This window comes from Syngnathoides biaculeatus, chromosome 2 (assembly GCF_019802595.1).
Source record: "Syngnathoides biaculeatus isolate LvHL_M chromosome 2, ASM1980259v1, whole genome shotgun sequence".
Lineage (NCBI taxonomy): Eukaryota > Metazoa > Chordata > Actinopteri > Syngnathiformes > Syngnathidae > Syngnathoides > Syngnathoides biaculeatus.
This window is the reverse complement of record NC_084641.1, coordinates 41,829,332-41,848,054: the sequence shown is the minus strand read 5'-3', so window position 1 is coordinate 41,848,054 and position 18,723 is coordinate 41,829,332. Positions and strand designations below refer to the sequence as shown.

The 18,723-nt window shown below is 45.7% G+C and overlaps 1 protein-coding gene and 1 long non-coding RNA gene across 3 annotated transcripts in view; one reads left to right on the top strand and one right to left on the bottom strand.

Moving 5' to 3' along the window:
- irak1 (interleukin-1 receptor-associated kinase 1) overlaps positions 1-18,723 on the bottom strand; it is a 62,757-nt gene that overhangs the window by 14,595 nt on the left and 29,439 nt on the right. For both annotated transcript variants that reach the window (XM_061805977.1, XM_061805967.1), the window contains exons 6-8: positions 9,644-9,708; positions 9,419-9,527; positions 9,176-9,297 (exon numbers count right to left, since the gene is read on the bottom strand). In XM_061805977.1, coding sequence (XP_061661961.1) covers positions 9,176-9,297; positions 9,419-9,527; positions 9,644-9,708 — 296 coding nt within the window. The remainder of the gene's footprint in view (positions 1-9,175; positions 9,298-9,418; positions 9,528-9,643; positions 9,709-18,723) is intronic.
- LOC133493069 (uncharacterized) overlaps positions 16,894-18,723 on the top strand; it is a 29,351-nt gene continuing 27,521 nt past the window's right edge. The window contains exon 1 of the long non-coding RNA XR_009792838.1: positions 16,894-16,989. This is a non-coding gene — a long non-coding RNA (uncharacterized LOC133493069). The remainder of the gene's footprint in view (positions 16,990-18,723) is intronic.

The window sequence follows — 18,723 nt, the reverse complement described above, 5'->3', positions numbered from 1 at the left end:
TCCCAGCTGTCAACGGGCAGGAGGCAGGGTAAACCCGAACTGGTTGCCAGCCAATCGCAGGACACATGGAGACAAACAGCAGCACTAACAATCACACCTAGGCCCAATTAATGTTGCATGTTTTGGTATGTGGGAGGAAACCAGAGTGCCTGGAGAAAACCCACACAGGCACGGGGAGAACATGCAAACTCCACACAGGCGGGGGCGGGATTGAACCTGTGTCTTCAGAACTGTGAGGCCAATGCTTTACCAGCTGAGCTACCATGCCGCCCTAGATGAGCTATATCTTCCTAAAGTATATAGAGGGGAAACGTTTTCAACTTCAAGATAACGCGGCACCACTGGGAAAATGACCGTTCGCATTTAGATATATGGACAGACTAGTCTAATATTCCAACGTAGATCAAGTCAAAGCAAATCACAATCTCATATTTATTAGTTAGATACTGAAACATTACCTGTGTTATATCCCAGAAATATTTTCAGTGTAACTGAATTTCCTTTGACATGGCTCATAATGCTGACGACTTTTGACGTAAATGCGCTCGCAGTACATGAAGCAGCTCTGAACATGTGCTTTTGGCAACACTTCGGAACATGCTCAGTACGGTTAACTTGCATTTCCTGTTTCTGGGTGAATACTGATAATTTTGGATCAGGCTTCTTTTGTTACCAATGTTTATGAAATAGGTTCCCTCTAATTTTTTACGTGTCTGAGCAAACACACTAAGGCCGTGAGCACCCCCTTTGACCACTGTGAGCAACATCAGCCTTATACACTGTGGTCAGATCAGTGTCAACCATTGAAGCTACATGGCTCATTCAAAGATTCAGATTACAGCATTTACATTCCAATCAAAACATTTATCAGAACAATTTTTGCAAACTTACAATGAAAATGTCAACAAACAAAAAAATACATTGCTAACTAAACCAATCCAACTACGAACTACAAATTTGAAAGGTCGCTTGCAACTTTGTTTCATTTTTTTTAAACCACAATGAAATCCCTGTCTGTTTTTCTTGCTGTAAAATTGAATTATTGCTTGCAGAATATCTTTAGCAAACCATGTTGAAAGCTGAATGATGCTCCCAAACAGTTTTAAGATAGTTATGTTGCCACCTATATTTGAAATACAGAATTAGCTTTTTGTACACTGTATTGTCTGTGCTTTTATACTCGATCAGGCTGTGCCAAGGTGGAATTTTAATATACACGATCTCATCCTCTACTTTCTACTTTGGCTTCAGACCAGACCTTTTTTACTCAAAAAAGATCAAATCTCATCCAGTTTCACCACATTTTCTTCTATTATTCACATACCCCAACATTCATTAAAGCAACAGCACTTCTTTTTTTTTTCTTTTACCATTATTATAATGAGTAAACTCAACCAGCATCTCTAACTCTCTTTGCTCTATGTTGCTTAGATTGTGTGGGTGGACAGTTTTTGTAATCATTCAGAGCCGAAGGGGGGCAGAGTCAGGTCAACTCGCAGGAGACCTGTGCTTCTGTTTTAAAAAAAAAAAACTCAAGCCGTGGTTCACTGCGCTGGATTGGTTTTCATGTGCGCTGAGAATGTCTATGTATTTCTACTCGGAACAAATTTTACGCACGTGATTTTTCGTGCTCGACTGTGCAGATTTGTGAGTACGATGGCGCGCAAATACACAACGAAAATGTATTTAAAGTGCATGAAAATTTTAACAGGATAACGCTAAATCAATGGGAGCCCTGAGCTTGTTTCTCTGCAAAAAATGATGGTAATGGCACACGAAGTGTTTTGCTTATGTCCAGTCTATTTGTTTTGTTTTGGTCGCTGTCACTGCAGAAAACACCGCTTCACACAGATAGGATGTCAGAAATGACAATTGGTCTTTCAGTGCTTTTGTGGCGATCTCCGGGTATTCTGTAATGACTTTAATCCAGAACATCAGCAGAGTTGTCTCGAAAATACTTTAAAAGGCACCATCGAGCTCCAGCAGTTGATATTCTTCTTGCACAGACATGCTGGAGTCACCTGCTTTGTTGATAAAATGGGTCACGGATCCATTCCTTGGCAGTCCGTGGGTCTTTTTGGGAGGTAGTGCTCAAACTCTTTTAATAGCCAAAACAGGAGATCGTGCACCAGCTGGGAGAATGAAAGCTCAGTCTCACACAAAATCCCCGCTAATGTTTGAAACATGTCAAATATGCCTCTGTTCAAGCACCATCCGCAAAAATTCAGTTTGGCTTTAAATCCAGCTACTTTATCTGCCAACTTGAAGACTGTTGTCATTTCCTCTGAAGAGCGAGATTGAATTCAGTTAGCGGGCTGAATACGTTGCACAAGAAAGACAGTTTTGCGACCCATTCCTGGTCACTGAAATTTGCTGCCAGTGGTAACTTCTTTTCTGAGACAAATCTTTGCAGCGGCTCTCGTAATTCAAACACTCTTGCGCTTGATTTCCCTCTGGATAACCATCTTACAGTAAAGAAAATAAGTATTTGAACACCCTATAGTGGACCTTTTTTTAACCAAGCTGCTTGGCAATTTCTCTGTAGCCCTTTCCAAACGTGTGGAGTTGTACAATTTTGTCTCTGGTGTCTTTGGACAGCTCTCATGGTCTTGGCCATGTTACAAGTTTGAGTCTTACTGATTGTATGCTCTTCTCTCTGTTCACCGGGCCTTTTCCCCTTTGAAAACAAACTTACCAAAGACATCTGTTTTTTACTCATTTTACTAGCTTGTGGGGGTAAATTTTGGCGCTCAAGTGACCGAGAGTAATTTTTCAAAACAAAAAATTGTTCAAACTCGGATACTAAATACAACGGAACTGATTAATTATTTCTTTGCTGGCCCGGTACCAATTGATCCACAGAGCAGTACCGGTCAGCAGTTGGGGACGACTGCACTAAATGACTGAATAAAGCATATTTCTGTGAATTATTTGGTTATCACCGATATAGTATGAATTACTCCTAATAAAATTTAACTCAACTCAAACTTTTAGTTTAAAGATTGATGAGATTCAAACCAAAAAATGTCAGACAAGTGTCACTGAACAGATTGAGATGCAACTTTGAGGTACCACTTGGTCATACTTGAGGGTTGTCCATGTTAAATAATCATCCATATGCTCTCATTTTGTTCAAACTGTAGTTGGTTACACATCACCACCAAGCTTGTACCTTTGAACTCACTGTCTTGATGTAATCACTCTAACTTGATGTAATCAATCTAACAGTCAGAAAACAATCAGCCTGACACGTCTTAGTTTATGTGTCGCAAGCCTTCAATGGTTGACACACTCACACACACACACACACACATCATTTGATTCACTGAATAAAAAGAAGCTGCAAGGAGACACAAGTTGGAGTTGGTTGGAAGCAGGGAAGTCCTGTCGCTCCCCTTGCAGCAAGTAAAACTTGAAGCCTTGTCTGTTCGCCTTCTTTTAATAGAGTCAAGCTTTTAACTTGACAGTCCATCATTCTATTTTTTGTACCGCTTCTGTTTAACAGGATACGCAACCATGCTGGAGCCTATCCTTACTGTCTGTAAGCGAGAGGCGGGGTGCACCCTGAACTGCTCACCTACCAATCGCAGGCCATATATAAACAAATACAGTGCTGTGAAAAAGTATTCCCCCCTTGCAGATTTCAGTTTTTTTAACACATAACACAAAAAGGTCTCAAATCATCAAACCAATTTTAATATCACTCTGAGACAACTTAAGGTAATACAAAATGCATTTTCAAATTCAATTTATTAAGGCGCAAAAAAGGAAATCCTGAGTGGGTTCAGCAGTGGACGACCGGGCAGCAGCCGGACTGGATCCCTTCCTCTGCGGCGGGAAGACAGCAACCGGCGCACAGTATACACCAGCTCACCGTCGACGATGCGGGGTGGCGGGGGGGACTTGAGCGGAGGAGCCAGCGACGACGTGCGATTCGGGCGAAGTCTGCTGACGTGGAACGTAGGGTGCACCCTCATCGACCTGGGCAGTTTCAGCGAGACAGCGACCGGGTTAATAACCTTGGAAATCGGAAACGGGCCAACGAACCTGGGAGTCAGTTTGCGGGATTCCGTCCGCAGCGGGAGATCTTTGGTGGAGAGCCACATTCGCTGTCCCACTCTGAACTCTGGCGCTGGCCTCCTCTTGCGGTCCGCTGCGGCCTTGTAGGCGCTGCTCATGCGCAGCAATGTCCTCCGCGCTGCTTCCCAGGTCCGTTTGCAGCGTCGCACCACGGCCAGGGCTGACGGGACCGCGGAGTCTGTGACCAGTGGAGGAAACAGGGACGGAGGATAGCCATGCACGTCATGGGGTGGAGCCATACCTGTTGAGGAGGAGGGTAGAGAATTGTGGGCATACTCCACCCACTTGATGTGCTGGCTCCACGTGCTCTGGTCCCTGGATGCCAGACATCGAAGACCGGTCTCCAACTCCTGATTTATCCTCTCAGTCTGGCCATTAGACTCCGGGTGATGACCCGATCTCCGACTAGCTGAAGCGCCGATGAGGTTGCAGAACTCCTTCCAGAAACGGGCGCTGAATTGCGGACCCCTGTCCGAAACGATGTCCTGGGGTAGCCCGTGGTAACGGACGACCTCGTCTAGAACCAGCTGGGCTGTCTGTTTGGCCGACGGGATCTTCAGAAGCGGCACGAAGTGGACCATCTTGGAGAAACGGTCCACTACAGACAGCACCACTGTGTTCCCTTGTGAAGGCGGCAGGCCGGTTACGAAGTCCAGCGCGATGTGTGACCACGGATGAAAGGGGATGGACAGGGGTCGCAACTCACCAACAGGCCGTAGGCGGGAAGTCTTATTGGCAGCACACACCGGGCAGGCATTGACGAACTCCCTTACGTCCTTGCTGAGGTAAGGCCACCAGAACCTCTGTTCGACCACTGAACGAGTCTTCGCCATACCCGGGTGGCAGACCGTGTTGTTGGTATGGGCCCAGTTGATGACGTCTCCCCGCAGAGATGGAATGACGAAAAGGCGGCCCGACGGACAATCCGCGGGCGGCGGAGTTTCTCCCAGGGCCTCCTTCACCCGCGACTCGATCGCCCAGGGGAAGCCGGACATGAGGCACGCTGCTGGCAGGATAGTAGCGGCTTCTGAATCTGTGCGCCCTTCCTCGTGGATCCGCGAGAGTGCATCCGGCTTGCCGTTCTTGGAGCCTGGGCGGAAGGACACCGTAAAGTGGAAGCGGGTGAAAAACAAGGCCCACCTGGCCTGACGGGCGTTCAACCTCTTCGCAGACTTCAGGTATTCAAGGTTCTTATGGTCCGTGAAGACAACGAATGGTACTTGCGAGCCCTCCAGCCAGTGCCGCCACTCCTCCAACGCGCTCTTGACCGCCAGCAGTTCCCGATCTCCCACATCGTAATTCCTCTCAGCCGGGGTCAGCTTCCTAGACAGGAACGCGCACGGGTGTATCCTTCCGTCCCTGGGACTCCTCTGCGACAAGACTCCTCCGATTCCTGAATTAGATGCATCCACCTCCACCACAAACTGGTTATCTGGATCCGGAACGATAAGAACGGGCGCAGTAGTGAAACTTGCCTTTAGCCTGCTGAAGGCACCGGACCACGCGAAGGTGGTGTGTGGCGAGGTGAGCGAATGCAGAGGAGCGGCCACGGAGCTGAAGTTCCTTATGAACTTCCTATAGAAATTGGCAAACCCCAAAAACCTCTGTACGTCCCTCCTGTTGGTGGGGGTAGGCCACCGCAGCACCGCGTCGACCTTCCTGGGGTCCATCCGTATCTCTCCCTCAGCCAGGACGAAGCCCAGGAAGGACACGGATGCCCGATGGAACTCACACTTATCCATATTCACGTACAATTGGTGCTGCTGCAGACGCCGGAGCACCTCTCTGACTTGTTGAATGTGAGAGGTTAGGTCTGCTGAAAAGATGAGAATGTCATCCAGGTATACAAAGACAGATCTATACAGAAACTCCCAAAGCACGTCGTTAATGAAGTTTTGAAAGATGGCCGCGGCGTTTGTCAGTCCAAAAGGCATCACAAGATACTCATAGTGACCTGTGGGGGTGTTGAACGCCGTCTTCCACTCATCCCCTTCCCGAATCCGCACCAGATGGTAAGCGCTGCGCAAGTCGAGCTTGGTGAAGATCTGGGCTCCCTGAAGGAGTTCGAATGCTGTAGCGATCAGCGGCAAAGGGTACCTGTTCTTGACTGTGATGTCATTCAGTCCTCGGTAGTCAATGCAGGGTCGCAGGGTGGAGTCCTTCTTCTTGACAAAAAAAACCCCGCACCGGCTGGTGAGGATGAGGGGCGAATGAGTCCGGCTGCCAGCGAGTCCTCTATGTAGTCCCTCATGGCTTGATGCTCTGGTCCTGTTAACGAGAACAGTTTCCCTCTGGGAGGAGAGGTGCCTGGCAGGAGTTCAATCGCGCAGTCGTAAGACCGATGTGGTGGCAGAGACCTTGCCTTAGATTCAGAGAAGACCTCCCGTAGGTCATGGTAGCAGGAGGGCACCGCGGTCAGCTCCGTGGTGGTACTAGGTTCTGTTAGCCGAACCAGCGCGACTTGAATACCCTTGTCTTCCTGGACAGCGAAACAGTGACTGAGACAGTCCTCTCCCCAAGTCTTGATCTGACCCGTGGTCCAATCTATGTGCGGGTTATGTGCTCTGAGCCACGGGCTGCCCAGGATGATGTCGCTACTACGTGCGTTGAAGACATGAAAACTAATATGCTCCGAGTGAGCGTCCGGAAAGGTCATACGTAGCGTCTGAGTGCGATGTGGAACCCGACAAAGGAACTTGCCGTTGGCAGCATAGGCGTAACGAAACCGTTGCGTGGGGAAAGTTGCTGCCCCCAGCTCCCTGACCACGCGGGGATTTATCAGGTTTGCGTCCGACCCGGAATCTATGAAAGCCGTCACAGTGCATGAACGGGAGTCCGTTCCCAAGGTGAGGTGAAGAAGGGACCTCCCTGTCCCCGCCGCGGTATACCGCACAGTCACCGGAGTAGAGATCCTGATGTCAGAGTGCTCTGGTCGAATCGGACAGCGGGCGATCAAGTGTCCCAAACGCCCACAGTAAAAACAGCGCCCCTCCCGTCGCCGGCGCAGACGCTCCTCCACTGGCCCGTCGAGACCCTCCACCTGAGTGGGTTCAGCAGTGGACGACCGGGCGGCAGCCGGACTGGATCCCTCCCTCTCTCCCTTAGTCATCACGGCTAGTTGATCCTCCATTACTAGTCGCTGGTCAACCTTGAGGGCCAACGCGATGAGTGCGTCCAGCGAGGGAGGAAGATCTACAGCGATGAGGAGACCCCGGATTTGGGGGGAAAGCCCCTGGAAAAAGGCGTCGTGCAGGGCGTCCTCGTTCCATTGACTCTCGGCGCCCCAGATTCGGAACTCAATGCCGTAGTCGGACACGCAGCGACGTCCTTGACGAATCGTCATGAGCGAGGACGTCGCCTGGCGTTCCGGAGCCGTGTACTGGAAAACCTGGGTGAGCGCGCAGACGAACCTCGTCCATGAACGACTACACTCGGCAGTGGCCCACGCCTCCGCCCTCCCCGTCATGTGGGAGATGACGAAGGCGATACGGGAGCGGTCCGTGGGAAAAGCGGCTGCTTGCAGTTCAAAATGGAGATCGCACTGAATGAGGAAAGGCTTGACGTTCCCAGAGTCGCCTGAGAATCGTTCCGGTCGGGAGAGTGGGCTAACGCCGCTAAAGGGGAGCTCCGTGGAGAAAGGTGCGGGCGGAAACAGTGGTACCGGTGGAGTGGCCACCTTTGGCGTGGTAACCACGCTAGCCTGGGAGGTTAGCCACGACTCCAGCCGGGTGCAGATCTCATGGAGCCTCTTGTTGGTTACCTGGAGAGCAGCCTCTTGTTCGACTAGGCGCTGGCCCTGCCCTGAACTTGCAGCGCACAGCGGATGGCTTCAGAGTCGGCTGGGTCCATGTTTGGCTAGATCGTTCTGTCACGAACGAGGCGCAAGGGTGGACCCAAATGCACGACTCCAGAGACAGCAGACAGTACGGAGGAAACCTTTTATTCGGTCCGAGGTCTGAGATCAGGCAGACAGTCCAAACAATCAGGAGTAATAGTACGGCAGGCTTACGAGGGTGGTCAGTGGACAGGCGTGGGTCGGTGCACGGAGAGCAGAAGTCAGGCAAACAGGAGTGCGGGAACGAGGCATCAAGGACAACGATCTAGCGGAGGACAAATCGTCCCCAAAGTCCTATATATGCTGGGAGGCATCAGCCGGGACAAGGTGCAGGTGTGCGCTGACTAATTGGCTGGCCAGGCCCAGCCTGTACAGGAAGCCCGGAGCATGACACTTGGAGTAATTTTGGTTTGTCATCCACTCCTCGGAAGGTTTGCCACTGTTCCCAGTTTTCTCCATTTGTGGAAAATCGCTCTGACAATGGTTCCCTGGAACCCCAAAGCCTTGGAAATGTCTTTATAATGTTTTCTAGACTGATGGATTCAATTTCTTTTTTTCCCAATTTGTTCTTGAATTTATTTGCATCGTGTGATGGTGCATACGTTGTTTGAGATCTTGTAGCCTACATCATGTTCTCTGACAGGTTCTACTTAAATGTTTTCTTGATTCAACAAATATTGTGCTAATCAGGTTTGGGTGTGGTATGTGAAATGTATCTCACCTTTCCCAAATTTGTGGTTAGTCAGTGACTTTGTGATTTAAATAGGGAGGGGAAATTACTTTTTCCACACACGGTTTGGATTTTTTTGTGCCCTAATAAATTTAATTGTTATTTGAACACTGCATTTTGTATTCCCTTGGGTTGTCTCTGAGTGATATTAAAATTAGTTTGATGGGAAACCTGTCTGTGATCTATATGGAGAAAAATACAGTCCCTCGGATTTAAACCTTTGGGAAATTCAGAGTTTTCAATTAACCTACCAATGTTTTTGGGAAGATAGAGCACCCGGAGAAAACCCACGCAGGCATTCTGAGACCATGCAAACTCCACACAGGCGAGGCCAGATTTTAATACATGTCCTCTGGACTGTGAGGCAGATATGCTAACCAGTCAGCGACAGGGTCACCGCTTGTGGGCCATGTATATCTAATATATGTTTGACTCGAAAATTTTTAATGTCAGATCTTGTCAGTTACAAGCAGAATCATTTCTAAATCTGAACAGTCTGGAATGCACTGTGTCATGTGTGTTGTGTCAACCTCTTGACATCTCCATGAATGACAGACTTGTGTCCATCTGGAGGAGAGTGAAGGAACTGCAACGCTGCTGATGCTTCACGAACAATGCGGACCCTCATATTCCAGGTCAGCTCAAAAGACACCTAAAAACAAACGCAGCCATCTCAAGCTTTGTGTATGAGTGTGTGTGTGTCTGTGTGTGGTTATGTGCGCATGGATGCATACATGTGTGTTTACGTGTGTATGCATGCATGTATATATTACACTGTGCAGTTTATCTTCCAGGGATTGGTTCTCCATGTAGCTGTAGATGAGACAAACACTTGGTCCTTGACAGACTCCAAGCAGGTCCACAATGTTTGGGTGTCTTAACCTTGTGAGCCACAAAGTGAGATGACAAATATTCCATAGTGACATGTACCGCAGCATGTTTTTTATCCAGGTTTTACGTTCATGACAGTGGATGCATGCATATGTAAGGACACTCACTTTGAGAGTTTTTCCATTTCGGTGTTGAATCCCTCCATTAGCACGGTTAGGTCAGTCATGCAGTCCTGTCAACAAGACTGTGTGTTTGCATCATTAAATTATTGGATGAATGAAAAATACTGACTGTATTTTCAGATTTATTAATTTAAATAGCACATGAAAATTCAATCGACAAAACTACAAAATAGGAATATGCTTTTACCTTTACCTGATATCAATATACAACAGATTAGCCCAACGGTGGGAGCACAGCTCGGTAACGTTTTTAGATGTGCATAAATTTATTTGAGCTTTTCAAAAAAAGAAGTCTCTAAAACTATATTATACTGCTGTGAAAAAATTAATGGGATACAGACTTTTTTAAAACTTTAAGAATAAAAGAAGGCATCAGTGTAGGTAAAGATATGTGAAGCTATTTTTATTTTTTTATAGCCTATGTAGTTAAAAAAAAAATACAGCTACTTAAAAAAAAAGCAAAAAGTAAATGATTTTTCAAGATGTTGGGGTGGCCAATAGCAATACTTAATGATAAGTGATTGGTTGAAAACAAGGTAGTGAGGTGAGAACATTCCTCTTTCCTTCTTTGCCACCCAGAGTTGAAATTAAGTACAGTGGAGGCAAATGAAAAAGGCCAACAAGCCACGTCATATGTTCATTTTCGTCTATAAGGGCAGCTCTTAAAAAAATGGATGGCTGTACATCAGACACAACCTAATCAAACCATGCAAACATTTTTTGACCCTGTCAAGAAAAACAATCAAAATCAAGAAATACCTGGAACCGGTATTGAAACGAGAAACCGGAATAACAACCAGAAGCATTAAAATTCAAGTGATGCACAACCCAAATGCTAAATGAAGTTGGAAATGGAACTAGCATGCACGGTCATGCAAACAGGTACCTTGAAAAGTATATATACTACAGGGAGCTAGTGAACCAGGAATCTGCAGTCATTTTACACACAATTTAAAATACTTTAATTGACTCCTGATTTTTTTTCCTGCAGAGCTGTGCGGAGATGATCCTCCAAAACTGGCAGGGTTTGTAACATCGTAATATATCTTCTTCATACACCTCTTCTCACTCATTGTTAGATATGATGATGTAGTAAGTTGTGTATAAGTATTTATTACCACAATGCATCTTCAAGCTGTTTAATTGAATATTCTGGAAACATAAAACATCATAAAACAATCTTGAAAGAGGTTAACAAAACATTCTACATAATAGTAGATTAATGTGAATAAAATCATTGGATTAATATTGTATTTTAATAATATGTGTGAAAGCATTTTTTTATAACTTGGTTATCATAAGGGCTCTGGGAAAGGATAGACAGTCGTAAATTCTAAAAGAGTTTGGTAATTTGATAGTTCATAAGATAAGGGGGGGTGATAATGCTCCCAAAACTATTTTAAGGTTAATGTTATATGGCCTCATATATTTAAAACACAGAGTTGACTTTTTGTGCACTGTATTGTCTGTGCCTTCATCCTGGATCAGGCTGTGCCAAGGTGGAATTTTAAAATTACACACAATCTCATCCTGCATTTTCAACATTGGCTTCAAACCAGACCTTTCCCACTTGGAAAAGAGAAAATCTCGTCCAGTTTAACCACTTTTTATATATACTTTTTATTCACATACTCCGACAGTCATTGCATCTTAAAACAACAGCATTTCTTTTTTTAACTTTCTCCATTAATATTGAAAGTAAACATAAGCAGCGTATCTAGCTCGTCTTTGCTCTATGTTGCCCAGACTGTGTTGCCGACTAAAGCAGCGGTGGTGGACGCTGTCATTATAAAACAAATTGATGCGTAAGTACTGTAATATTTGTAATTATGAGTGTACGTCTTTAAGAGTGCGGGGGCTGGGGGGTGTAAGGTAAAGTAGGAAACAGAGTGTGGCAGAACAGCGGTCGTTGTTTGAGAAAGTTCAGGGTGCTGCCTAAAGAAACCAGTGGCTTCCTCTTTTCATTTTTTACAGTACGTGTGTCAATTGTGCCATTGGATGTAACAACTGGTCATCCCTCACTCATTGAATCACATTGCAAAATGCCACAAACTGAATAGCTGCATGTTACAGTTTCAATTTGCATTGGATTTTTTTTTTTGATTTGCACACAACGCAGAATATCTGCAAAGAGACTGCATCAGCGGTGCACAATTGCGCATGTGCGCAGTTTCGAGGGAACATGGGATGACTTTTTTTTTTTTTGGCATGCCGGCCCACGATCGACCAAGACTCCTTCGCGATCAGCCCGTCGATTGCAATCAATGAATTGAGCACCCCCTGATATAGATCACCTACTGCTAGCTTTCATTAATGGATTGACAATAGCGACCGCCGTAAATTACGCTAGATTGTAAAACTGCTGATTGGAATATTTGTTACAATGTATGATTATAAATAACAATGTAGGTTGTTGCCAATTGCCGATTATGTTGAACTAAACTTTCAGCATTTTCAAAACATTGCGGGTATAGACTGTTTATTCTGTGACAGGCCAGTGCAGGTAACTTTTCTTCAGATAAGTTTTATTGATGAAAAATTTTAAATATCTTTTTATTTCATGTTCTACTAATATCAGTTGAAATTGGAAATGATTATTTCTGAGTCAGAATAATTTTCTATTTTAGTTATATATTTATTCTATTTTTAATTTACAGTTATACTGTACTAATCCAGTAAGTGATTTTAAAGTCTTGAGATTCCATCACTAATAACACCCACAACTTAATCTGTGGGCATGACTGGTGGACCACAACCGTAACGTTATATCTGCGAGCACCACTGACCAACCAGTACATTTTTCAAATGTGACTGTAACGCAGTTATTCAAGCAAGCTGCAATGAGCCGAGAACACCCGGCTATCATAATGAAGGATATCGGAACTCACGGCGATAATGATAAGGAATAGAGGGAACAACGTGCTTGGAATTAAAAGAACTGAGGTTGTTTAGTACAAGCAATGGCCACCAGCTGCAAGAAATTCAAAAGAAAATTAACAGACTCATGCTCACGTGGCAGTTGGAACTGACCCGCTCACAAGACACGCTCACATGTCAGTTTCGACTGACTCTCTGCCGACTCTCGTTCACGTCGCCCTAGAAACTGATCCGCCACCACGCCACGCCCACGTTGCTGTTTCAACGTATGCACTGCAAGCTCACGCGGCAGTGGGGACCGACCCGATGCCTTCTCACGTTCCTGTCCAGGAGGTGGCGAGGGTTCCGCAGCCGCCTCACATTCCCGTATAGGAGGAAGAGGTGGTGATGCCGCCTTCTCATGTTCCTGTCCAGGAGGTGGCGACGGTTTCCCAGCCGCCTCACGTTGCCGTCCAGGAGGTGGTGATGGCGCCGCTGCCTTCTCATGTTCCCGTCCAGGAGGAGGAGGAGGTCGTGATGTCGCTGCCGCCTTCTCACGTTCCTGTCCAAGGGGTGGCGACGGTTCCCCAGCCGCCTCACGTTCCTGTCCAGGAGTACCAGCGGCGACCGGTCCGCGGCCGTCCCACGCCCTTGTCTTGACGGCAACATGAGCTGGGTAGTTCTGATGAGCCATCCTGGAGCTGGAGAGACTTCGGGATGGCTGTGATGGTGGCGGTCATGGCTCTGGTCCTTCTCTCAATCATCCTCGTCGCTCCTGATTGCTCCCAGCCGGTTCATGACCTAGCCTCGTTGGTGACCAATCCATGGCTGCCTCCTGACCAAGCCTCTGTGGCGACCAGTCCCTGGTCGTCTCGCAACCACAGCATGGGAGGTTCCCGTCCAGAGCAGTTGCCTGCCTCGGTCTGGTTCCTGCTTCACTGTTTGGTTCCTCACAGAGGTCGTCCGCCTGAATCGCCCCGTGGGGACCCTGGTGCTTAGCGTCCGGGTCGTCCTCCTGACCTGTCCATCCGGATGCCTTGCGTTTGATGGCCTGGATAGCTACCAGACTGGGGTTCGGGGGGCGTGGACACTCTAAATTGCCGCTAAGTGTTATTGCGAGTGTGGCTGTTTGTCTCTGTGTGCCCTGCGATTGGCTGGCAGCCAGTTCAGGGTGTACCCCACCTCCTGCCCACTAACAGCTGGGATAGGCTCTGGCACTCCTTCGGCGCTTGTGAGGATAAGCGGCGAAGAAAATGAATCGATGGATGGATGTCATGTTGACACATTGACAAACTTCTGAATAAACATCCTCAACCAATACTTGGAATTCTAGGAATAATTTAAAAAAAAAGTGTTGTTAAACTAGAAAGATGAAAAGGCTTTCAAGATTAATCAATGGCAAAAGCTCATCAGAGAGTATATAACACTAGACTATATCTGTCAAATAATCAGCAAATTGATAACGAAGGAAGACTGGTCACCTTAGGGAAAGTTGCATGTACTTGAACCCCTACCCTTCCGGATCTGGAATGTGGGGCTCTGGGGATGCTGGTGCTGGAGCTCCTCTTGGGTCTGGTTGTGTTTATTTTGCACTCTGGAGAGTGTGTGCATGTGTGTGTGTGTGTGTGTGTGTGTGTGTGTGTGTGTGAGAGAGTGTGTGGGGGAAGCGGGCGGGGGGGATTGCTCTCTGACACCTTCTGACCCCAGTCTGGGCCTCTCTTCCTAGTTTCTGGATGTAGGGTTAGGGGGCATGTTGCTTCACCCTGGGCCTGCGTCCTCCTGTTCCTGGACCACTCTAATGTGGTTTTTGCCTCTCTCTGCCTTGGGCTGTGTTGTGTCCCTGGTTGACTTGGGGTTCATAGCAGAGAATCAGTGTTTCCTGCTTATGGGCCCGCTTTCTGTGCTGTGTTCTCGTCGCTCGGTAATGGTGGGTTGGGTGGTGGGGTTAATGTAGGACATACTGGACATTTACACATCCTTTGGGGATCTAGTTGGCCTGGGTGAGGTGACATTTATGAGCTATCATTGCCCTGTGACCGTCTTGCCTCAGCGCCAACAGTCTCCGCAATTTTAATGCACGGCACCACACCACACAAGATCACAGTACAGGGGTAATGATTCCCAGTCGGGGACCTGGGAACTTTAATAAAAGTGGGTGGTGGGTATACACATGCTCTTGGCTTGTGCCACCCCGCCCCTTTAGTTGTTGTATGGATGGCTGGTCCTCCCATTTCCCTCCCTTTGGGACCCGCCTAATTGACCCTCTCTTGATTCTTATCAGTCCTTGGTCATGACAGGTGGACATGGGCTTGCTTTTGACAGGGTATGACCATTTTTGTGTGGTGGTTGGATGGCTCCTGTATTGGGTCCTTTTGGTGGCTCGGGCCCCCGTGCTCTCCGGGGTTGGTGGGGATGCTCGTGGTGGTAGGGAATGCTGGGTGGATTTAATGGGTGAGCATGTTTGGGGTAATTGGGCTTGGGTGGTGGTCAGGTGCCCATGTCCCTCCGTTTGGGAGTGCCTCACGGCCCCTCGTTAGGTCACCTGGAGGTTGGGCTTGCTGCCATGGCCTTTCTCTTGCAAGTGAAGGTGACCGGGTCCACCCCTCTGCAATGTGCCAGTTCAGCAACAACAACAAAAAACCCAAAACTAACACGCATGTGAAATGGTGTTCATTCACGAATGAGTTTGCTACACACTTTAAATTCCCACTGACACCAAAAGCATGATTTTTACTATGTTATTAATAAAAACAAAGGCAGCCAGAATGGACCCATCGGTTTTTTCACCACACAATATGATTGACGTATATGGCTTTTTGTAACTCCCGCCATGAAAATCCTCTCTAGGGATTTGTTTTGGAGAAGAAGCAGGGAGTGACGTTATTTGCAGATGCCCATTCAGTCAAGTGTTTATACCAGTTTTACCTGTGGGAAGGTAGCTCTTTGTTCCTTCATGTGAGCCAAAATGCCGGCCCGTTATATAGCTGGATATTGCTCGAACACTCGGGAGGATGGATTCACTCTTCACACTTGTCCAAAACACCCCGTTTGGATTGCACAGGTGCAAAGGACGAGAGCTTCGTGGGTTCCAAATGACAGGTAGGTGTGTGTATAGAGCTTTAAAAAAAAAAAATAATAGTTGGGGGGGGGGGGGGGGCGACATAATCTTCTCAGAAGTAACAAAAGATCTGCATAATGACTTAATAAAGTACTTAAGTCAGGACTGTTAAATGTGTCGATGTGCGCAGGCCTGGGCGTTCGTTGTAGTCGCTTGCGGCCGCGGTGTTAGGGATAGAAAGAGCGAATTTTCAGATTTTTCTGACGCCACTTCTGAGACTGAAACTCTCTTTGAGGAAGAGAACATCTCAGAAGCAAGTGAAGCGACGGTCTATTTTACACACCGTTTCGAATCATATTTAGATGTGTATGCGTTCACTGGCATCAGACTCCTCATCGGACAACGAGGAGGATGAGAAACCCAATGAAATATTTAAATGACTGGCCCATAATTGTTCAATTTTCCAACCCTTTTACAAGTCTTGTGTATGTAGCGTACTCAGGAGGACACATACCAGGCAAAATAAATATGTCAGGGGTGCCCAGACTTTTTTTTTTTTGGAATATCCATTGTTCTCAAATGAGTCCAATGCGTATTTAAAAAAAGAAAATAAACCGCTGGGATAGGCTTCAGCCCCTGTACACAGAAGAGTGTTGCGGCCACACGTTAACCAACGTAAACCTCTCTGCAACAGACGGTTGATTTTCTTTTTTTAAATACGTGTTGGACTCATTTGAGAGGAATGCATAATTATAAATAAATAAATAAAAATAATAAATAAACCGTCAGTCACACAGAGGTTTATTTAGGTTAACATGTGGCCGCAACACACTTCCGTGTATGGCCGTGCTGAATCGCTGTCTTTTTTTCCCCCCCAATCATAGTTAATTAATGGGAGTTTGTGTAGGGGTCATTTATTTAAATATTGGTATTTGTATTGAAAAAAATCTGAGCAGGTCCATCACTATATGAGATTTGTTCCTGAATGAGAACAGATCCAGTAACGATGGGTTTGTATGCGCCCAGACTTGTATACACTTTCAAAGTTTTCCGTGGAAATCTTGACGAGTTACTCACCAGATAAATACAGTGAAGAAAATGAGTATTTGAACACCCTGCTATATTGCAAGTTCTCCCACTTAGAAATCATGGAGGGGTCTGAAATTTTCATCGTAGGTTCATGTCTGTTCTGCCCCAAGTGTTTAATATGTTTGAAAGATCGATTTTATTAGAAAAGATCTGTTTGTGTTGTTAATTTTGAGAGTGCATTGCTGAGCTTTTATTTTGAAACTGTAGAATACAGGAAGTAGGAAGCGCTGAGCAAAACGGTAAGAAAAAAAGCATGTCAACAGTTGAAAGATGCAGCACGTTGAAATCAGCTTATTCCTGTGCATGAATCCGTCAGAAAGCAATGGCTGTGAGTAATTTATGTTCTTTACATGTTTCAGAAGTATTGTTAGTAACTTTAACAGTATCTTAGTGCATATTTGTGAGCTGCACTGATTTAGTAACTTTACATGTGTTAGCAGCAGTATGTGTATCTGCTACTCACTATACTAGAATGCTGTTCCTGTTTGTGCTTTGACTTACTGAATGTGAATGTTTAATTCATATACTAATGGAAGATGTTTATACTCCATACTGATTTGACATTGCAGTCTATTTAGTATGTTTTGTATTTCTTTTTCTAGTTTCACTCCATTTTCATTGTGTCACCCGACTTGACCTGTTAAGAAGTCATTAAAGGAGCAAGCATGCTCACTTCCTGGCTCTTGAAAAGGAGTTTGGCTGGCTGTTTATTCATGTTAGCACTTTGGAAGTAAAACACATGAAGAGAACAGTACAATTTCCACTGTGAGAGAGATAATCTAAACAGAAAAATTCAGAAATCGCAATCTATGATTTTTTTTTTTTCACAATTTATTTGTATGATACAGCTGCACATAAGTATCTGAACACCTGAGAAAAACAATGTTAATATTTGGTACAGTAGCCTTTGTTTGCAATTACAGAGGTCAAAAGTTTTGTGTAGTAGTTCACCAGGTTTGCACACACTGCAGGAGGGATTTTGGCCCACTCCTCCACACAGATCTTCTCTAGATCAAACAGGTTTCTGGGCTGTCGTTGAGAAACAGAGTTTTACCTCCCTCCAAAGATTTTCTATTGGGTTTAGGTCTGGAGACTGGCGAGGCCATGCCAGAACCTTGATATGCTTCTTACGGAGCCACTGCTTGGTTTTGTCATGTCATTGTTAAATTGAAAGACCCAGGCACGACCCATCTTCAATGCTCTAACTGAGGGAAAGAGGTTGTTGCCCAAAATCTCACAATACATGGCTGTGGTCATCCTCTCCTTAATATAATGTCAAGTTTGAGTGTTACTGATTGTATGGGGTGGACAGGTGTCTTTCTCCAGCTAACAACCTCACACAGGTGCATCTGATTCAGGATAATACATGGAGTGGAGGTGGACTTTTAAGGCAGATTAACAGGTCTTTGAGGGTCAGAATTCTAGCTGATAGATAGGTGTTCAAATACTCATTTGCAGCTGTATCACAAATAAATCACATTGTGATTTCTGGATTTTTCTTTTTATATTATCTCTCTCTGTAACAGTGGACATGCACCTACGATGAAAATTTCAGACCCCTCCATGATTTCTAAGTGGGAGAACTTGCAATATACTCGGGTGTTCAAATACTCATTTTCTTCACTGTATATACACACACACACACACACACACACACACACACCACACACACACACACACACACACACACACACATATTGTATATAGATATGTATATACACGCTCACACACCTACACACACACACACACTCTTTTAGAGCAACGTTTTTCAACCTTTTTTGAGCCAAGGCACACTCACCCCCATTCAAAAATCCCATTGAACTCCACCAGTAGAAAATGTAAAAATGGAATCTGTGTCACTTATATGAACAATATAGTTGTTCTCATCAAAGCATAGTGAATAAAAAAATCAAAGACAAAATACATTTTATCATCATATTTTACTCATTCAATGTGGCACCTCACCCTGTTTTGATTAACAGAGCTTGTATTGTGGCAGGAATCGATCAAAGACATAAACAAAGCTCTTCCTCAACAGTCTCTCCCTGTTTTTATTTTTTAT